We start from the raw sequence: 19,431 nt of genomic DNA, 5'->3' as shown, positions 1-19,431 counted from the left end.
CTGTTACTACCTTGATCCTTATCACATACTCAGCCTGACTATATTCCCTGCTCACTGGGGGTGGGTGGGTGGGGGGGACACAGTTCTTGAGATGCTAGCAGACTGTGTTCCCCCTTTGCCTGGCAAAGTAATAAAGCCAGTCTGTCTTTCTCCTCCATAACTGTCTCAGTATTTCTGTTTGGCACTGGTATGCAGACAGCCAAGATTCTGATGACAAATCTTTAAAGATTATCAAGTGAATCCTGGGCTGGAAGAATCCTTGCCCAATAAAGACAAAGAGCCTTTTTGACACCAACTGTCTTAAGAAATCCTATATTACCTGGCCTCATTCTTCCCTAATTTATTGCAGTGTTTTAGAAAAACATGTCTCTTTTTTAATTACAAATATCTTACTGAAGAAAAACTGAGGAAATGACAAAAGCATAAGACAAAAAGAAAAACCACCCAGGAGAGGTAACACCTTCCATTATGAAGCATTTCCTATTCAGGCTTGCTCTGGGCCAACAAAGGTCCATACAGTCAAAGCTATGGTTTTTCCAGTAGTATGGATGTGAAAGTTGAACTATAAAGAAGGCTGAGCGCCGAAGAATTGATGCTTTCAAACTGCGGTGCTGGAAGACTTGATGCTTTTGAACTGCGGTGCTGGAAGGCTCTTGAAAGTCCCTTGGACAGCAAGGAGATCAAACCAGTCAATCCTAAAGGAAATCAACCCTGAATTTTCATTAGAAGGACTGATGCTGAAGCTCCGATACTTTGGCCACCTGATGTGAAGAGCCAATTCACTGGAAAATTCCCATCACCAGCCATTTCCCTGATGCTGGGAAAGGTTGAAGGCAGGAGGAGAAGGGGGAGGCAGATGAGATGGTTGGATGGTTTTATCGACTTCATGGATAGGAGTCTGAGCAACTCCAGGGAATAGTGAAGGATAGGGAAGCCTAGTGTGCTGCAGTCCATGGGATCACAGAGTCGGACAGGACTGGCGACTGAACAATGGCAGCTGGGCATTTTAGATGAAGGCAGGAGGAGACGGGGGAGGCAGATGAGATGGTTGGAATACAGTGTCAGCAGGGCTAGGAGGACAAAATCTTTTGAGGAAACAGACTTCCAAGTGCCAAAAGTACTCTCACAGTATGTGTGCTGTGCTTAGTTGCTCAGTCATGTCTGACTCCTTGCAATCTTCTGTTCGTGGGACTCTCCAGGCAAGAATACTGGAGTGGGTTGCCATCCCTTCTTCAGATCTTCCCAACCGAGGGACTAAACGCAGGTCTCCCACATTGCAGGTGTTTTTTTTTTTGATTTTTAAGCTATTATTGGTCACACCTGAGAGTGAATGAGTTTATCTGCTTGCAGGTGTTCTTTACTGTCTGAGCCACCAGTGAAGCCCCAAACGCTATACATAAATTACCTGTAACCTGCTTTTCTCCATATTTGGAGGAATTTGAATCACACCTGAATTTCATCCTTGGCAGTGAATGTATAGGACAATAGTTGCTCAGTTGCGTCTGAATCTTTGCGACCCCATGGACTGTAGCTTGCCAGGCTCCTCTGTCCATGCAATTTTCGAGGCAAGAATCCTGAAGTTGGTTGCTATTACCTTCTCCCGGGGATCTTCCTGACCCAGGGATTGAAACTGGGTCTCCTGCATTGCAGGCAGATTCTTTACTGTTTGAGCCACCAGGGAAGCTGCAGTCAATGAACGGACCTCTGTAGACCATACTGATTGTGCTAGACCGGAATCTCTCAAACTTTGCTGCACAGTGGGGTCACCAGGGGAGCTCTGAAAAACCTCCATGATGGAAGCCCACCCAGGAAGCACCGGTGTGTTTTTTGATTCTTGCTGCCCTGGGTCTTTCTTGCAGTGTATAGGCTCTGTTGGGTGTGTACACTTCTCTAGTTGTGGCGCTTGGGCTTAGCTGTCCCAAAGCATGTAGGATCTTAGTTCCCCCAATCAGGGAAGGAACCCACATCTGCTACACCGGAGGGCAGATTCTTAACCACTGAACCAGCAGGGAAGTCCCAGCATCAGTGGTTCTTAATGCTCCCTTGGGGAGCCTACCATAGATTTTGAGAACCACTGTGGTAGACTGTCGGCCCTCAATAAACCACATCTCCTGGTTGTCCGTGCCCAGAGAGGGTTTGGCAGTGACTTGTGTTGGCCCCATGGAATAGGTTACAAGAAGAGATTCTGGAAGACCTCTGGCACCATGCAAGTCACTGTAACTTACGTGAAATAAACTATACCTCATGAAGCAGAACCTCCCAGCTGAGCTTGGTCAACCCACAGAATCATGAGAAAGCCCATTGTTTTCGGTCTGTTTTGGAGTGGTCTGATGGGCAGGGAGAACTGGAATAGCCGTCTTCCCCACTGCCAATGCATGCTTTTCAAAGCACCACATCATGCCTGAAGACCCCAACTGCTGACTCATGGGTGGTAAAGGCCTGATAGCGCCTTCCAGTCAATGGGGGAATCTGCCCCAAGCAGCCACTGCTAATGAGACAGTACATCACCTCCCTTAGGTGGGTTGCAAACCACAGGTGAAAACGTGTCATCTAATTTTTCCAAATTGAGGGATACTGATTTTGCAGTATGGACATTCTCTGTGAGTGACAATACAAGAGACAACATTTCTAGTGGCAAACAGTCTGTAATTAAGCTACTCAGACTTATACTTAATAACTTTTTTGTTTTATTCTGCATTCCACATGTGGCAGTCCCCAAACCCAATATTTGTTTTTTTTTCCCTTTCTTATTCTTTCAGCATCTCTGTCAACACACTTTCTCCCAATAGCAAATACAACTTGATTTTCATCTGGTGGGTACACAGAGACCCTCAAAGATCCTGGCTCTCCAGTATGGGGACCTGAGTCCTTCCTTTCAATTGTGTGCACGTCTGTCTGTGCTGGGGCTCTGCCTTGGTGAATGCCAAATGCGTAATGTACCAACTCTGAATAAATACAGGGGGCTGCTTGGAGCCCAGGGTTGAGGGTAAGATGGCAGGCTGTGTCTGGCTGGGTTCCCTTACAAAGAAAGTTGTGTTGACCGGCAATGTCTGCCATGGTGACACCCACTAGACCCATGTCTGGAATGGGGATGCTGGGAGAAGCGGCTACACGCTGGCCACAGGATCAGAAAGGGACGAGGTGTATGTTCCATCGGTGCCTTAGGTGGTGGTTCTGTTTCCCAGGCTGTCCTGCTTCACTGCCAGGTGGCTGAGGAAGCAGTCTGAAGGCTACGGAGCTCCAAGTGGCTTCTCCAGGCCCTAGGAGAGCACAAGCCCCAAGCTAGAAGGAACTTAGAAGGGCAGCCCGTGCAGGGCTCTATAGGGATGTACATGCTCAGGGCCGCGACGACATCAGCTCTTTGTTCTCTGGAGTCAGTTTTAGCCACACAAAGCCAGCTGGCTGGCTGTTGAAGAGTCAGAAGCAATTTGGGGTTAAGAACACTTTTCCACAGCACTTACCCAGAAATAACCTTCATCTCTGGATAAACTTTTCAAACTAAGAGGTCTCTCTTCTATGTGCTACTGAGAAATCAAAACTGAGGAAAAGGACAGTCTTACTTTAATCAAGTTCCAAATGAGGACACACAGCTTTGCAAAGCACTGTCTCAGCAGAAGATGCAAGGATGTGTGCACAGAATGTTTCTAGAAAATACCAAAGGCCCCAAACATAGCCGCGACGTTGCCTTCTGCTCCTCCTCGATGCCACTCGGTACCCATGGTGGGCCTGCTACTTGGTCCAGCTGACTTTGGGAATGTCATAGTGCTCTGTGAGCGTGTCCAGGTGTCTGTTGAAGTCCTGGGAAAGCCAAGGGGAAATGCCATGTCAGCAGTGCCCAGTCCCCTTTCTCCATGCTCTCTCTTCTCAGTGAACCCCCACCCCCTCTCAAATCCACCCTGCTAGGCCTCCTGGATGCCCTGCCCTTAAATGACCCTGGGGAGGTTGGGTAGATCTGCCAGCACGCCAATGCTCCTCTGCCAGGCTCCCAGCCTCTCGGCCCAGCCTGGCCCCTATGTGGCCCAGTCTCCCCCACCAGCACGTGACGTACCTCTACTCTCTGCTTGTGGGTTTTGGATGCTTTCTTCAGGATCCTTTCCATTTGCTGAAGAGAGGAGAGAAGTGGAGGTGAGTCACATGCCTGGTGCAGCCCGGGCCAGCCTGGCTCTCACACTCAGTATGGCTGCAGGTCTCAGGATATACACCCCGCCCCTCCCTTGACTCCACTCAGGAGGGTCTAACAGGGATGCTTGGCCATAACATGCCCCACTAGGAACTCTCATCAGCTGCCGTTTGGTCTGAATGGTGGGAGACATACTACCATTGACTTAAGGAGACCCTGCTGGGAGCTATATATGCGCTTCCTGCATCCTTGGGCAACTGACTGCTTTCCCAGTTTGCAGAAAAAGAAAAGTCTCAGAAGGGGTCTGAGGAAGGATAATAAATGAGGAAGGCAAAGGACCTGACACATAGTAGGAGCTTGAGTGACAGTGTGTGAGTGCTCAATCGCGTCCGACTCTCTGCGACCCCATGGACTATAGCCCACCAGGCTCCTCTGTCTATGGCATTTTTCCAGGCAAGAATACTAGAGTGGGTTGCCATTTCCTTGTCCAGGGGATCTTCCCAACCCAGGAATCGAACCCGTGTCTCCTGTATCTTCTGTACTGGAGGCAGATTCTTTACCACTGAGCCTCCTGAGTGATGGTACACAGTATCAAGGGGGCTACATGATCCAGATCACCTTGACAAGCATAATGCTGGAACATCCATCCTGTACCACCATGCCCTCCCCCATTCCTTGCTTAACACCAGCGGTACCTGGTATGAGTTAAAAGCACGAGATGCAGAGTCAGACTGACGTGGGGCCATACCCGGCTCTCACTCACTAGCTGGGTGACTGCGGCCAACTCACTGTGGTGCTCCTCCACCTCCCCTGCAAATGAACCCAGCTGCCTGGTACTGCTGCCCCGGTGCAGTCCCCTACCATGCTGACTCTGGGCTGGTCCTGTGACACAGTTTACTTAACAGAATTCAGTGCCAGTGCTGAAAACATAAGAAGACTTAGCAGCTTTTGCTTTGTGTTCTTAGAAGCTAGTCATCATGCGCGAAGTCTGATGACCTTGCTGGAAAGGACGGACCTGGAGAATGAGATGACGTGTGGGGAGAGATGTCCTGGAAGGAGCACTGAGGTACCAGACATGCCATGGTGAAGCTATCTCAGATGTTCCAGCCCAGCTGGGCTCCAGCTGCCATCTTGGTATACCAGGTTCCCAGGGAGGCCAGCAGAAGAAGCACCCAATTAAAGCCAGTCAACCCAGGGAAGCTTGAGATATACTGTAGACTGCCACCTGGCTGTCTCCTTTGCTGCCTCCTCATCTCCCTCTGTATCCAGCTGGCTCCCACCTAGCTGACACTTCCTCTCTCTCTCAAGTCTCTGCTTTGTCCATCCCTGCCTCTTCCTGCTGTGAGTCCAGTGGGGTTCGTGTCTCCTCACAAGAGGCCATGCTGACCTGACCAGCTGTCACCAATGCCAGGCACTTGGCGGGGCTCTGCCCTCCCTCCTCCCACTCCATGCACCAAATTCACAGGCTATCACGGGTGCTGTCACATACCCCACTTCACAGATAAGAAAAAACCAGGACCAGAGTGAAGAGTGGGTAATGGAGCTGGAGATGCCAAGCCTTGACCCTTTCCACCAGGCTGGAGCCTTCTAGGAGCTGTCCAGCCTATAACACCCACTGTGCTCAATCCAACACTCTTCCATGAAGGAATCCGCATTTCCCAACTGTCCTCGCTTTGCCTGCACCTGCTCCCCCACGCCCCTCTCCTCCGTCAAACAAAACCCTCAGGAGTACTTCATTTCCAACAACAAAAATTTCACCTTGATCTTCTACCCTCCAGCTGGAGGAGTTTCTCCATTCCCTTTGACAGCAAATCTCCTGAGACTTATTTCAAATCCTTGTCTGCACCTCTGCCTTTCCCCACCCCAACGTGGATCCACTCAAATCAGTCTTCCTTCCCTCCCCACCACAAACGCCAACCAACGGCTCGGAGTGCAGGTGATCACTTCCAATTAAAAAAAATTTTTTAAGGAATTCAGGGTAAATCAGATTTATTTATGGCTGTGTGAGGGTGGGCTCTTAATGGCGGTGTTCGGTCTTTCTCTCTAGTTGTGGCACTTGGGTGTAGCTGTCCTGCAGCCTGTGGGATCTTAGTTCTGTGGATCCTTAACCACTGGACCACCAGGGAAGTCCTGCTTATTCCTCCTGGAACACTTTCTCCACTCAGCTCCTAAGAACATGCTCTGTCCTGGTATCCTTCTGGCTTGTGCTCCCTTGCAATTTCCTCTCTCCCACCCTCTGATCATCAGAGGTTTGATCCTAGACCTCTTCTGTCATTATGCCTCCTCGAAGGATCTCATGCAGTCCCAGAACAACTACCCAGACCTTTCCTCCAAACTGCAGGTTCAGGTATCAAAGAATGTCCATGAGAATTCTCTGCTTGAATTTTTAACAGGCACTCAAATTTAACCTCTAAAACAAAGATCTTTCCTTTTTTTGGCTGCACTGGGTCTTTGTTGCAGCATTCGGGGTCTTCACTGCCATGCATGCTGCCTTGCTGCACACAGGCTTAGCTGCTTCAAGATAAGTGGATCTTAGTTCCCTGACCATGGATGGAACCCATGTCCCTTGCACTGGAAGACAGATTCATAACCATTGGAGTGTGTGTGTGTGTGTGTGCGCGCGTGCGCGCACGAGCAAGCTCTGTTGCTCAGTTGCCCCACGGACTGTAGCCCATCAGGCTCCTCTGCTCATGAAATTTTCCAGGCAAGAATACTGGAGTGGGGCAATAAGAGAAGCCACTTCAATGAGAAGCCCTCACAATACAAGGAAGAGTAGCCACTGCTGGCCACAACTAGACAAAAGGCCCTCACAGCAATGAAGACCCATTACAGCCAAAAACAAATAAAATTATATATATATAAAGAATACTGGAGTGGGGTGCTGCTTCCTACTCCAGGGGATCTTCCTGACCCAGGAACTGTGTCTATGTCTCCTGTATTGGTACCATGTCTCCTACATTGGCAAGTGAATTCTTTACCACTAGTGCCACCTGGAAGCCCAAGAAGTCCCTAAAACTAAGATCTTGCTCCCCCACTTTATAGAAACCTGCTTTACTCACAGTCCTTCCAATTTCAGTAAACCAGTACCTCCATTCACCCAGTTTCTCCCACCAAAAACCTTGATCATCCTTGATTCCTCTTTCCCAACCCACACCCAACCCATCAGCTTATCTGGCTATTCTTCCTTCAAAACCTATCCCAAACCTGATACCTTCCATTACTTCCACTATGACTGCCCTACTCTGAGGGGCCATTATTGGTCATTTTGAGAGTTGTATGAATCTCTCTCTCCCATGCCATCCCAACTCCAGCAGTAAAACCCCAGCCCTGCCTCTGACTAGAATCTTAAGGAAGCAGCTTAGCATTCACTTGTTAAATCCTCACCACAAACCTACTGGTTTGAGGCTGGGACTTGAGTCCATTACAGAGATGAAGAAATTAAGGTATGGGAGGTGAGCCAGCTCGCCCAGAGTTACATCATCAAGAGCAGCGGAGACAGAATGGGACGCAATCTTGTCAAAGCCAGTGAGTTGTCTGTCTCTCTCTTTTCTCCTATGACTCAATTAGGCCTGGAAGTAATGAGTTAACTTTTGCTGATATTACTGGACCAAACCACCAAGTCAGGGTTAGTGTTTCTCAGCCTGGGCACTAATGACATTTTGGGCTAGATCAATCTTTGCGTGGGCGGGGCGGGGGGGGGGGGGTGCCCACACTGTCCCAAACAATAGCAGCACCCCTCCCCACCCCTCAACACACCTAAGTTGTAAAAAAAGAAAAAAAAAGTCTCTAAACAAAAAGTCTCTAAACATTGCCGAGGTTGGGGAGGAACAACATCCCGGTGGGAACCAGGGGACCTAGACTGATTACTCCCTTCCCCAAGCATAATGGGCAGAACTTATCTATCCCACGCTGACCTATCCTTCCGTCACCTGAATTTATTAAATATTTAACATGAAGAGAATTCATTCATCAGAGCTTGAAAATACAACATATTTGAAGCTGCCAAAGTTGTCATGGAAACACTTTGTGGTGACTTACAGCAGCGGGTACGCTCATTTAACATCAACTGGGAACATCAACTGAGCACTGACTTTATGCCAGACTAAGTGCCATTTATCCACGTCACCTCATGCAAAGTTTCCATCCCTCTTAGGAGACAGCATTATCCTGACCCTTATTTTTGTGGAAACTGAGGCACCAAGAGGTGAATCACTGACCCAGTGTCACGGGGCAAATGAGCGACAGCGTTGGAATCCAAATCTGGGTCTCTGTCTCTCCCCTTTGTGGTCCACTCTGGCCGAAGAACCTTCTTGTCCTCCCCACCGTGAACTCTTCCTCTCTTATGCACTATCTTCTCCCCGGAATTAAGGTCCTCTCTGACCGCTCTTCCTCCCCCGTGCGTCCCGGGTCTTGCCTCTGAATCCATCCAGGGAGACCCCGACTCGCGATGAGGGGCATCCCGAGGCCTCCCACCCGCCTTACCCGCTTCTCCTGCATCTTCTCAAATGCCGCTTGGGCCGGTGTCCGCTTGTCCAGTCCGCGTCGCTTCTCCTCCTCGTTCTTTTTGCTCGTTCCCATCGCTTCCAGGAGTTTCGCCTTGTCTTTGTCTTTCTTTTTCTTCTTCCTAGAAGATGAGTTGGGTAGGAGAGGTGCATAACGGCGCATCAGAGGGCAACACCCGGAGGTCTCAGGGAGAGGTTTTAAAAAGAGAATACAGGGTCTCCTGGGATCTCAGGACTTACCGCTTAGTCACTCCGAGCTCTGCGACGCCTTTCAGCTTCAGGGGCCCCTTTTGGACCTGCTCGTAGGCCTCCATGGCCTCCTGGAAAGTTCAGGACGTAAAACGCCACACTTCCGGTTTGATAGCCCCTCCCCCATACCCGCCTCCCTTCGTTTTTATTGGTCATCTCGGCGGCGCGCATGCGGTCTTGGAATCTTGACTTAAGCCACACTTCCGGGTTCCGGGCGGCTGGCTGGCAGAGTCAAGCTCGTCCCAGTCTTTGTATCCTGTTTCCTGCCAGTATTGCCGACTTTGGCTCCCGACCCCGATTTCCCCCGCCTTGGGCGCCTGGACCCGGGAAGCCAATTGAACACAGGCCGTATTTCCTAAAACCCAGCGTTTTCTTGGGGCTTCCCTGGTGGCTCAGACTGTAAAGGATCCGTCTGCAATGCGGGACATCTGGGTTCCATCCCTGGGTTGGGAAGATCCACTGGAGGAGGGCACGGCAACCCACTCCAGTATTCTTGCTTGGAGAATCCCGAGGGGTAGAGGAGCCTGATGGGCCACAGTCCATGGGGTCGCAAAGAGTCGGACACGACTGAGCGACTAAGCACAGCACAGCAACGTTTTCTTGAGTGGTTTGCACGTATTTGGATATTGTGTTCTCTGTCACTGCCATATTTGAGGGTTCAATGGATAAACTGATTTTGTAAACCGTATAAGTAATAGTTAGTTTTTCAGGTAAATGAGGATAGTATGTGAAATACTTTTGTGGTATTTAAAATATTTTTAAAAATCGATTTATTTGGGGTACAATTTATAGACAGTAAAATGCACCCATTTAAATTGTACCCTTTCACGAACATTGTAACTTGTATGTTGTTTTGTTGTTCAGTCACTAGGTCGTGTCTGACTCTGCCACCTCATGGACTGTGGCCTCCAGGCTTCTCTGTCTGCCACTGTTTCCCGGATAGTGCCCAGACTTGCCCAGACTCATATCCATGGAGCCTATGATGCCATCCAACCATCTCATCCTCTGTGGTCCCCTTCTTCTCCTGCCTTCAATCTTTCCCTGCATCAGAGTCTTTTACAATGAGTCAGTTCTTCGCATCAGGTGGAGAAAGTATTGGAGTTTCAGCTTAAGCATCATTCCTTCCAATGAATACTCAGAGTTGATTTCCTTAAGGATGACTGGTTTGATCTCCTTGCTGTGCAAAGGACTCTCAAGAGTCTTCTCCAGCACCACAATTGGAAAGCATCAGTTCTTTGGCACAAATCGTTAGCATTAAATACGTTCACAGTATTGTGCATCTATCTATTTATTTTTTATCAGATTACAAAAGATACACAAACATTAACTGTGGAATATGTAATTAAAAAAAATACAGAAAAACCCAAAGAAGACATTAGAACCCATCTAGGGGGAAAAAAAATCTGTTGCTGTGTTAATTTCTTTATTTCAATCTCTTATCTCTAATTTTAAAAAGTAAAAATGGGATCTTACTCCATGCTTGCTTTCTCTTTGACTCTTTTCTCTATCAGAATATCATGACTGCCTTTATGGATTTTTTTTATTTTTTCTTTTCATGTATTGAGTTAAAATTTTTTATTGTTGAATTTTTAATACTGAGGAAAACAGGGAAGAAACCTAAAATCTCCCATAATTTTTTTCTAACATTAAAAATAAATATACACACACACACACACACACACACACACACACATACGTGCGCATGCTCCATGTAAGAAAACCATGCAGTACAGAAAAGGTTAAAAGAAAGAAAAAAAAGGAAAACAAGAGTAGAAAAACAAAAGAGTAGAAACTTCCCGTTTCTTTCCAAACCGATTAACACGTTCATTTTGATTCTTTACAGCACAGAAATGTGTGTTGGTTGTTGTATAGTCACTAAGTCATGTCCGATTCTTTGAGACCCCATGAACTGTAGCCTGCCAGGCTCCTCTGTCCATGGAATTTCCCAGGCAAGAATACTGGAGTGGGTTGCCATTTCCTTCCCTCAGGGAACTTCCCGACCAGGGATGGCACCCACATCTCACACACGGTAGGCAGATACTTTACTGCTGAGCCACCTGGGAAAGAGAAAAGTGTGTATATGCCTATATAGGCACATATATATATATATATATATATCTGTGTGATGTTCTTGTATTTCTGTCTCTGATTTTTCTTATCAAAATATCTCGAAACGCTTCACAAGAAAGCAGGTCCACCTCTACCCCACCTTTCTCAAAGCTGCATGTCTGGTGGCTGAGTGACGCCCTCCCCAGTGACCATCTACCTGCCCATAAATTTCACCTGACTTTTGCAAGTGGCCTGAATCTGTAGCTGGCATATTGACTGCAGCACTTTCACAGCATCATCTTTCAGGATTTGAAAGAGCTCAACTGGAATTCCATCACCTCCACTAGCTTTGTTCGTAGTGATGCTTCCTAAGGCCCACTTGACTTCACATTCCAGGATGTCTAGCTCTAGGTGAGTGATCACACCATTGTGATTATCTGGGTCGTGAAGCTCTTTTTTGTACAGTTCTTCTGTGTATTCTTGCCACCTCTTCTTAATATCATCTGCTTCTGTTAGGTCCCTACCATTTCTGTCCTTTATTGAGCCCATCTTTGCATGAAATGTTCCCTTGGTATCTCTAATTTTCTTGAAGAGATCTCTAGTCTTTCCCATTCTATTGTTTTCCTCTATTTCTTTGCATTGATCACTGAGGAAGGCTTTCTTATCTCTCCTTGCTATTCTTTGGAACTCTGCATTCAAATGGGTATATCTTTCCTTTTCTCCTTTGCTTTTCACTTCTCTTCTTTTCACAGCTATTTGTAAGGCCTCCTCAGACAACCATTTTGCTTTTTCGCATTTCTTTTTTTTGGCAATGTTCTTGATTCCTGTCTCCTGCACAATGTCAAGAAACCTCCATCCATAGTTCATCAGGCACTCTGTCTATCAGATCTAGTCCCTTAAATCTACTTCTCACTTCTACTGTATAGTCATAAGGGATTTGATTTAGGTCATACCTGAATGGTCTAGTGGTTTTCCCCACTTTCTTCAATTTCAGCAAATTTGCTATTTTTTCAATATGCCAGCAAATTTGGAAAATTCAGCAGTGGCCACAGGACTGGAAAAGGTCAGTTTTCATTCCAGTCCCAAAGAAAGGCAATGCCAAAGAATGCTCAAACTACCGCACAATTGCACTCATCTTACACACTAGTAAAGTAATGCTTAAAATTCTCCAATCCAGGCTTCAGCAATACATGAACCGTGAACTTCCAGATGTTCAAGCTGGTTTTAGAAAAGGCAGAGGAACCAGAGATGAAATTACCAACATTCACTGGATCATCGAAAAAGCAAGAAAGTTCCAGAAAAACATCTTTCTGCTTTATTGACTATGCCAAAGCCTTTGACTGTGTGGATCACAATAAACTGTGGAAAATTCTGAAAGAGATGGGAATACCAGACCACCTGACCTGCTTCTTGAGGTCAGGAAGCAACAGTTGGAACTGGACATGGAACAACAGACTGGTTCCAAATAGGAAAAGGAGTACGTCAAGGCTGTATATTGTTACCCTGCTTATTTAACTTCTATGCAGAGTACATCATGAGAAACGCTGGGCTGGAGGAAGCACAAGCTGAAATCAAGATTGCTGGGAGAAATATCAATAACCTCAGATATGCAGATGAGACAACCCTTATGGGAGAAAGTGAAGAAGAACTAAAGAGCCTATTGATGAATGTGAAAGAAGAGAGTGAAAAAGTTGGCTTAAAGCTCAACATCCAAAAAACAAAGATCATGGCATCCGGTCCCATCACTTCATGGCAAATAGATGGGGAAATAGTGGAAACAGTGTCAGACTTTATTTTTTTGGGCTCCAAAATCACTGCAGATGGTGACTGCAGCAGTGAAATTAAAAGACACTTACTCCTTGGAAAGAAAGTCATGACCAACCTAGAGAGCATATTAAAAAGCAGAGACATTACTTTGCCAACAAAGGTCCATCTAGTCAAGGCTATGGTTTTTCCAGTAGTCGTGTATGGATGTAAGAGTTGGACTGTAAAGAAAGCTGAGTGCTGAAGAATTGATGCTTTTGAACTGTGGTATTGGAGAAGACTCTTGAGAGTCCCTTGGACTGCAAGGAGATCCAACCAGTCCATCCTAAAGGAGATCAGTCCTGGGTGTTCATTGGAAGGACTGATGTTGAAGCTGAAACTCCAATACTTTGGCCACCTGATGCGAAGAGCTGACTCATTTGAAAAGACCCTGATGCTGGGAAAGATTGAGGGCAGGCGGAGAAGGGGACAACAGAGGATAAGATGGCTGGATGGCCTCACCGACTCGATGGACATGGGTTTGGGTGGACTCCAGGAGTTGGTGATGGACAGGGAGGCCTGGTGTGCTGCAGTTCGTGGGATTGCAAAGAGTTAGACACAACTGAGCTGAACTGGAACTGAACTGAATCTGTAGCAGTGGAATTGCTGAGTCCAAGAGTATCTGCGTTTATGCATTTAAATTTGTATTTCTGTTGCCCAAACTGTGCCAGGGACTTTTTTGGGAGGGCATTAGCAGTGTGGAGAGGGAGAAAAAGTGAAAAGAAGCAAGCTCTCATAAATCTAGAGGGGGCCTGACGAAAGAGGGCAAGATGTCAGCCTTTTCCCATTCTACCTGCAGGGGGCAGCAAACGACTGCCCAATTTCCAGCCATAGGCTCAACCTTTGGCTAGCTGGAATTGACGAGATTGCCAAGGAAGGAACAGCTTTCCCATGCCAGCGGATGGCGGCAACCAGGTAATACCAACTTCTCAGGGAGGGACAGGACAGACTCAGGTGGGAAGATCTGTTCTCCCCTAGGCAACCCAGCAGCTTAGGAGCTCCCTTTTTGTCACTTCCAAGGCTGTGTGCCCTGGAGCAAGTGGCCTGACTTCTTTGAATTTCTCTTCCCTCTATTATAAAATGAGAATGATGATCACAACAACAACAGGTAATACTTACATGAATTCATATGGTAACCTCATTTACTCTCACAGTCACCCTTTTATGTAAATCATCCTCAGTTCAATTCAGTCACTCAGTTGTGTCCAACTCTGCAACCCCATGGACTGCAGCATGCCAGGCTTCCCTGTCCATAACCAACTGTTGGAGCTTGCTCAGACTCATGAGCATTGAAACAGTGATGCCATCCAACCGTCTCATCTCACCCTCTGTCATCCCTTTCTCCTGCCTTCAATCTTTCCCAGCATCAGGGTCTTTTCCAATGAGTCAGTTCTTCACATCAGGTGGCCAAAGTATTGGAGTTTCAGCTTCAGCATCAGTCCTTCCAATGAATATTCAGGACTGATTTCCTTTAGGATTGACTGGTTTGATCATCCTAATTATACATTAATAAAACCCTAACCCTAAACCTAATTTTAATTAACATCCTAGTTTTATATTAACAGGTATAGACACTGAGGCACAAATGTAATCCATGCATACTGAGTGTTCGGCCCTTGTCACCCACTATGAGGCCATCGTCTCAAATAAGAGGATTACTTTTATAAATCTTTTTATAAAGACTATGCATTATTTTATAAATCTTAGGAAAGTGTTTCTCAACCTTCCCCATTATTACCTCCTAAAGAGACCACTTTAATTTAATTTAAAGAGAAAGTTAAACACTGATGAATTAAGATTTTGTCAGGGAGGTTTAAGCTTTGGAGGGCCACTTTGTGGCCTATTGAAATATTTGTTTTCTTGTCCCCCACTCTCCTGAACCAATTTTCATCCTCTTGAGGGTGGTATTAACTTCACTGATAATTTGTGTTCTAAGGGGGTAAATGTGGCAAATAAACTATGACACAATGCTTTTGATCACTGAAAATTTTTAGTTCATTTCTTTTCATTTGTATTTTATTTGGCTTTGTCGGGCCTTAGTTGTGCGGATTTTTGGTGTGGTGCATGGACTCTTTGTGGCAGGCTGACCCAGTAGCTGCAGCTCACAGGCTCCAGGGCGTGTGTGTTTCAGTAGCTGCGGTGCATGGGCCTGGCTGCTCTGAGGCCTGTGGGATCGTAGTTCCCCTACCAGGGATCAGACCTGAGTCCTCTGCATTGCAAGGCAGATTCTTAATGACTAGACCACCACCCCTTAATTTATATCCTCTTAAAGAGTCTCAAGAGTTTCATCATGTACTGCTGCTTTGTCTACAAACAAAGAAAATACAATGAATCAGTTAGGGCTTCCTCAACATCTTCATCCTGAAAGTATATTCTTCAAAATCACTTTCCAACTTTTCCAGGTTGTCAATGTCTTTGCTTTATCACATGACATCTCCCTCTGTGCTATCAAGGATTCTTGCAAGGAGCATTTCTTTAAGACAATCTGCATTGTTTTCAAAGAATAAGGTATGGAAAGGGGGAAAAACACATATGGTATGGTGGGAAAACAGGGGAAATAGTGCCTTCCAAGCAAGACAGAGTTGTCGGTAACGTGGCACAGCCCTCAGGTAATCCCTGGTGGGACTTCACTGGTGGCCCAGTGGTTAAGACGTCACCTCCTACTGCAAGGGGTGCGGTTTCGATCCCTGATCAGAGAGCTAAGGTCCCACCTACCTCATGGCCAAACTACCAAAACACAACACAGAAATAATATTGTAACAAATTCAGTAAAGACTTAAAAAAAAAAAAAGGCCCACATTAAAAAAAACCTTAAAAAAAAAGTAATCCCTGGTATGACATGGTAATGAAATTGAGCAGGACCCTGTAGAGCCTTGCCTGAGACAGACCCTCTTGTCTTCTGCCTTTTGTTCTTAGAAAAGTTTTAGTGTCCTAGGCCTTTCCAAAGTTCTGAAGAGTGAACTTAATCAGAGAAGTGAGAAAATGTAGAAAGAAAGGAAAACAGTTAAGCAAACAAAATAGTAATAGTTTAGTCATTGACATAGTAAAAGACCTTTAGTTCCTCCTCAAAAACTATAGATGATATTCCAAGCCCTAATTGAGCTGTTTTGGTTTCCCTAATGGCTCAGACGGTAAAGAATCCGGCTGCGATGCGGGAGACCTGGGTTTGATCCCTGGGTTGGGAAGATCCCCTGGAGGAAGGCATGACAACTCACTCCAGTATTCTTGCCTGGAGAATCCACACGGACAGAGGAGCCTCATGGGCTACAGTCCATGGGGTCCCAAAGAGTCAGACACGACTGAGTGACTAAGCACAGCACAGACAGCAGATATTGAAACCCCAAGCAGGTGGAAGAAGTTAACTGTATGCTGCCCACAAGCAGGTAACCCCAGACTGGTTGGAATCAGAAGGTTGACGATTGAGATTCACCCAAATAGCCACCTTGATACCTCACCACCACCCAGTGAAAAGGACATACAAGAGCTGACCATTCACCCTGTGACTTGCTCTTTCACCTTGCTTTTAAAAACCCTTTCCTGAAAAGCATTACGGTTTTCAGGTCTTTTGAATATGAGCTGCCCATGCTTCTTGTTGGGCTCTGCATTGGGCACCTTGCCATAAATGCTGAAATTTCCTTCCGAACAATCCGGTGTCATTAGATTGGCTTGACTACAGGCAGGGGATCAGACCCAAGTTTGGTGCAGTTCCAATGAGCTAGGTACATCACCTCTGAGGTCTTTCCCCCACCAACCCATAAATTCAGTCCAATCATAAGAAAGCATCAGACAAATCAAAATGAGGGCCATTCTACAAAGGCTCTAACTAGTACGCCTCAAGACTGTTTTTGTTGTTGTTGTTCAGTCACTAAGTCGTGTCTGACTCTTTGCAACCCCATGGACAGCAGCATGTCAGGCTCCTCTGTCCTTCACTATCTCCCGGACTTTGCTCAAATTCATGTCCACTGAGTTGGTGATGCCATCCAACCACCTCATCTTCTGCCACCCCCTTCTTATTTTGTCTCCAATCTTTCCAATGAGTTGGCTCATCACATCAGGTGGCCAAAACATTGGAGTTTCAGCATCAGCATCAGTCCTTTCAATGAATATTCAGGGTTGATTTCCTTTAGGATTGACTAGTTTGATCCAGACTATCAAAGTAATGAAAAAAACCCACCAAACTTCCCCAAAACCCCAAACCACAGACTGATCAGGGGCCTAAGGAGACATGGTGATTAAACACAATATCCCGCAACAGAACAAAGGACATAACTGCCGTGTACACTAGTCTTCACAGCAGTGTTATTCACAATAGCCAAAAGGTGAATGAAAGAACCCCAAGTCTCCATGGTTGGATGAATAGATGAACAAAGCATGGTAGATCCATAACATGGAATATTATTCAGTCTTAAAAAGGAAGGGGATTCTGACACATTCTACAACACGGGTTCGATCTTTGGTCCGGGAGAACCCCACGTGCCGTGGGGCAGCTAAGCCCATGTGCCACAACTACTGAGCCTGCGCTCTGGAGTCTGAGAACAGCAACAAGAGAAGCCGCCTCAGTGAGAAGCCTGCACACTTCTTCTTTAGAGCACACTGCTCTAAAGAGCAGCCCCCACTCACCTCAGGTAGAGAAACCCTGCTCACAGCAACAGAGACCCAGCACAGGCAAAAATAAAATAAAAAATTTTAAAGGAGCCCTATGCCATTAACAGTCACTCCCCATGCCCCCTCCCTCAGCCTCTGGCAACCATGAATTTGTTCTCTGTCTCTGTGAATTTGTCTGTTCTGGACATTTCAAATAAATGGGATCATACAACATGTGGCCTTTTGCATCTGACTTCTTTAACTCAGCATAATGTTTCTGAGGTTCATCTACGATGTAGCATGAATCAATGAATCATTCCCTATTATGACTGGATAATATTCCATTGTATGGATAGACCACAGTTTCTTTATCTATTCACTGATTGATGGCCATTTGTGTTGTTTCTACTTTTTGTCCGTTTTGAATAATGCTTCAGTGAACATTCACGTACAAGTTTTTATGGGGACATAGATTTTCAATTCTCTTCACCTAGGAGTAAAAATCGCTGGGTCATATGGTAACTCTAAGTTTAACTTTTTAAAGACCTGCCGGATTGTTTCCCAAAGTGGCTGCATAATTTTGCATTTTTGTCAGCAGTGTGAGGGCTTCCCCAATGGGTCAGTGGTAAAGAATCCACGTGCAGTGCAGGAGACACTGAAGATGTGGGTTCAGTCCTGGGTCAGGAAGATCCCCTAGAGGAAGGCATGGCAACCCACTCCAATATTCTTGCCTGGAGAATCCCATGGACTTCTGAGCCTGGCAGGCTATAGTCCATAGGGTCACAAAGAGTTGGATATGACTGAGTGACTGAGCATGCATGCATGAACACACACCAGCAGTGTATGCTGGTTCTGATACATTTACCTCCTGGTTAACACTGGTTATTGTGTGCCTTTTTATATTATAGCCATCCTAGTGAGTGTGGTTTTGATTTGCATTTAACTTATCTAATGACTAGTGATGTGGAGCATGTTTTCATGTGCTTATCATTTGTATATCTTCTTTGGAGAGACGTCTATTCAAATCCTTCAACCATTTTGTTTTGCTTTAATAGACATTTTTAGAGCAGTTTTAAGTTCACGGCAAAACCGAGAGGAAGGTGCAGAGACTTCCCTTACATCTCCTGCCCTACTAATGTACCATCTCCCCAGTTGCCAACACCCCCCATCAGAGTGGTGCATTTGTTATAATTAATGAATCTACACTGACCCATAATCAGTCAGAGTCCATAGTTTTAAATTAGAATTCACTCTTGGTGTTGTTTATTCTGTGGGTTTGGACAAATGTATAATGATGCAAGTGTAATGATGCAGACTCATCATTATAGTATCATTCAGAGTAGTTTCACTGCCCTAAAAATCCCCTGTGTTTCGCCTATTCATCCCTCCCTCCCCTTAACCTTCGCCCATTTTTCACTTGGGTTATTTGCCTTTTTATTGTGATGGTGGTGATGGTGTAGTCTCTAAGTAGTGTCTGACTCTTGCGACCCCATGGACTGTAGTCTGCCAGGCTCCTCTGTCATGGGATTTCCCAGGCAAGAGTACTGGAGTGGGTTGCCATTTCCTTCTCCTCTTTTTTTTTTTTTTTGTAGACTTGTGACCGTTCTTTATGTAGCTTGGCGACCAGTCCCTTGCCAGTTATGTGATTGGCAAATGTTGTCTCTGTTTTGTGGGCGGGTTATTGTGTACACATAGGTTTTCATGTCCTCTGGGCAAATGCCCAGGAGTGGGATTGCTAAGTCATGTATAAGTGTCTGTTTAACTTTATTAAAAAACTGCCAACTCATTTTTCGGAGTGGCTGTACCATTTTGCATCACCATGAGCAATGTATAAGAGTTCCAGTTGCTCTATATCCTTGTCAGTACTTGGTATTGTCATTTTTTTTCCCCAAAAAATCATCCTCAGGGGTTCTTTAAAGCTTGATCGTAGTCATATTATATAAGATGGCTTCGCATATTTGGAAGCTGAGGCAGGGGCCAGAGGAGCCTGGTGGGAGGAATTGTGATGGTTCATGCCATGGAGAGCAGGGATGAGGGAAGGGGAAGCCTCAAGGGTGGTTCAGGGGGTCTAGAGTGTGGGGCTGGAAGTGGATAGGCAGGAGAGGAAAGTGGAAGGAGGCTAGA

The 19,431-nt window shown here is 46.1% G+C and overlaps 1 protein-coding gene across 1 annotated transcript; it reads right to left on the bottom strand.

Moving 5' to 3' along the window:
- Positions 1-3,543: 3,543 nt before the first annotated feature.
- Positions 3,544-8,997, bottom strand: FAM32A (family with sequence similarity 32 member A). Its single transcript, XM_005901464.3, has 4 exons — positions 8,863-8,997; positions 8,603-8,744; positions 4,049-4,102; positions 3,544-3,798 (listed from the first exon to the last, which is right to left on the bottom strand). Exons 1-4 carry the CDS (start codon positions 8,934-8,936, stop codon positions 3,730-3,732), a joined length of 339 nt encoding a protein of 112 aa, XP_005901526.1. The 5' UTR covers positions 8,937-8,997; the 3' UTR covers positions 3,544-3,729.
- Between the last annotated feature and the right edge of the window lie 10,434 nt (positions 8,998-19,431).

The sequence above is a fragment of the Bos mutus genome, chromosome 7 (assembly GCF_027580195.1).
Source record: "Bos mutus isolate GX-2022 chromosome 7, NWIPB_WYAK_1.1, whole genome shotgun sequence".
In the NCBI taxonomy this organism is placed as follows: Eukaryota; Metazoa; Chordata; class Mammalia; order Artiodactyla; family Bovidae; genus Bos; species Bos mutus.
This window is presented reverse-complemented; position numbering and strand designations above follow the sequence as displayed.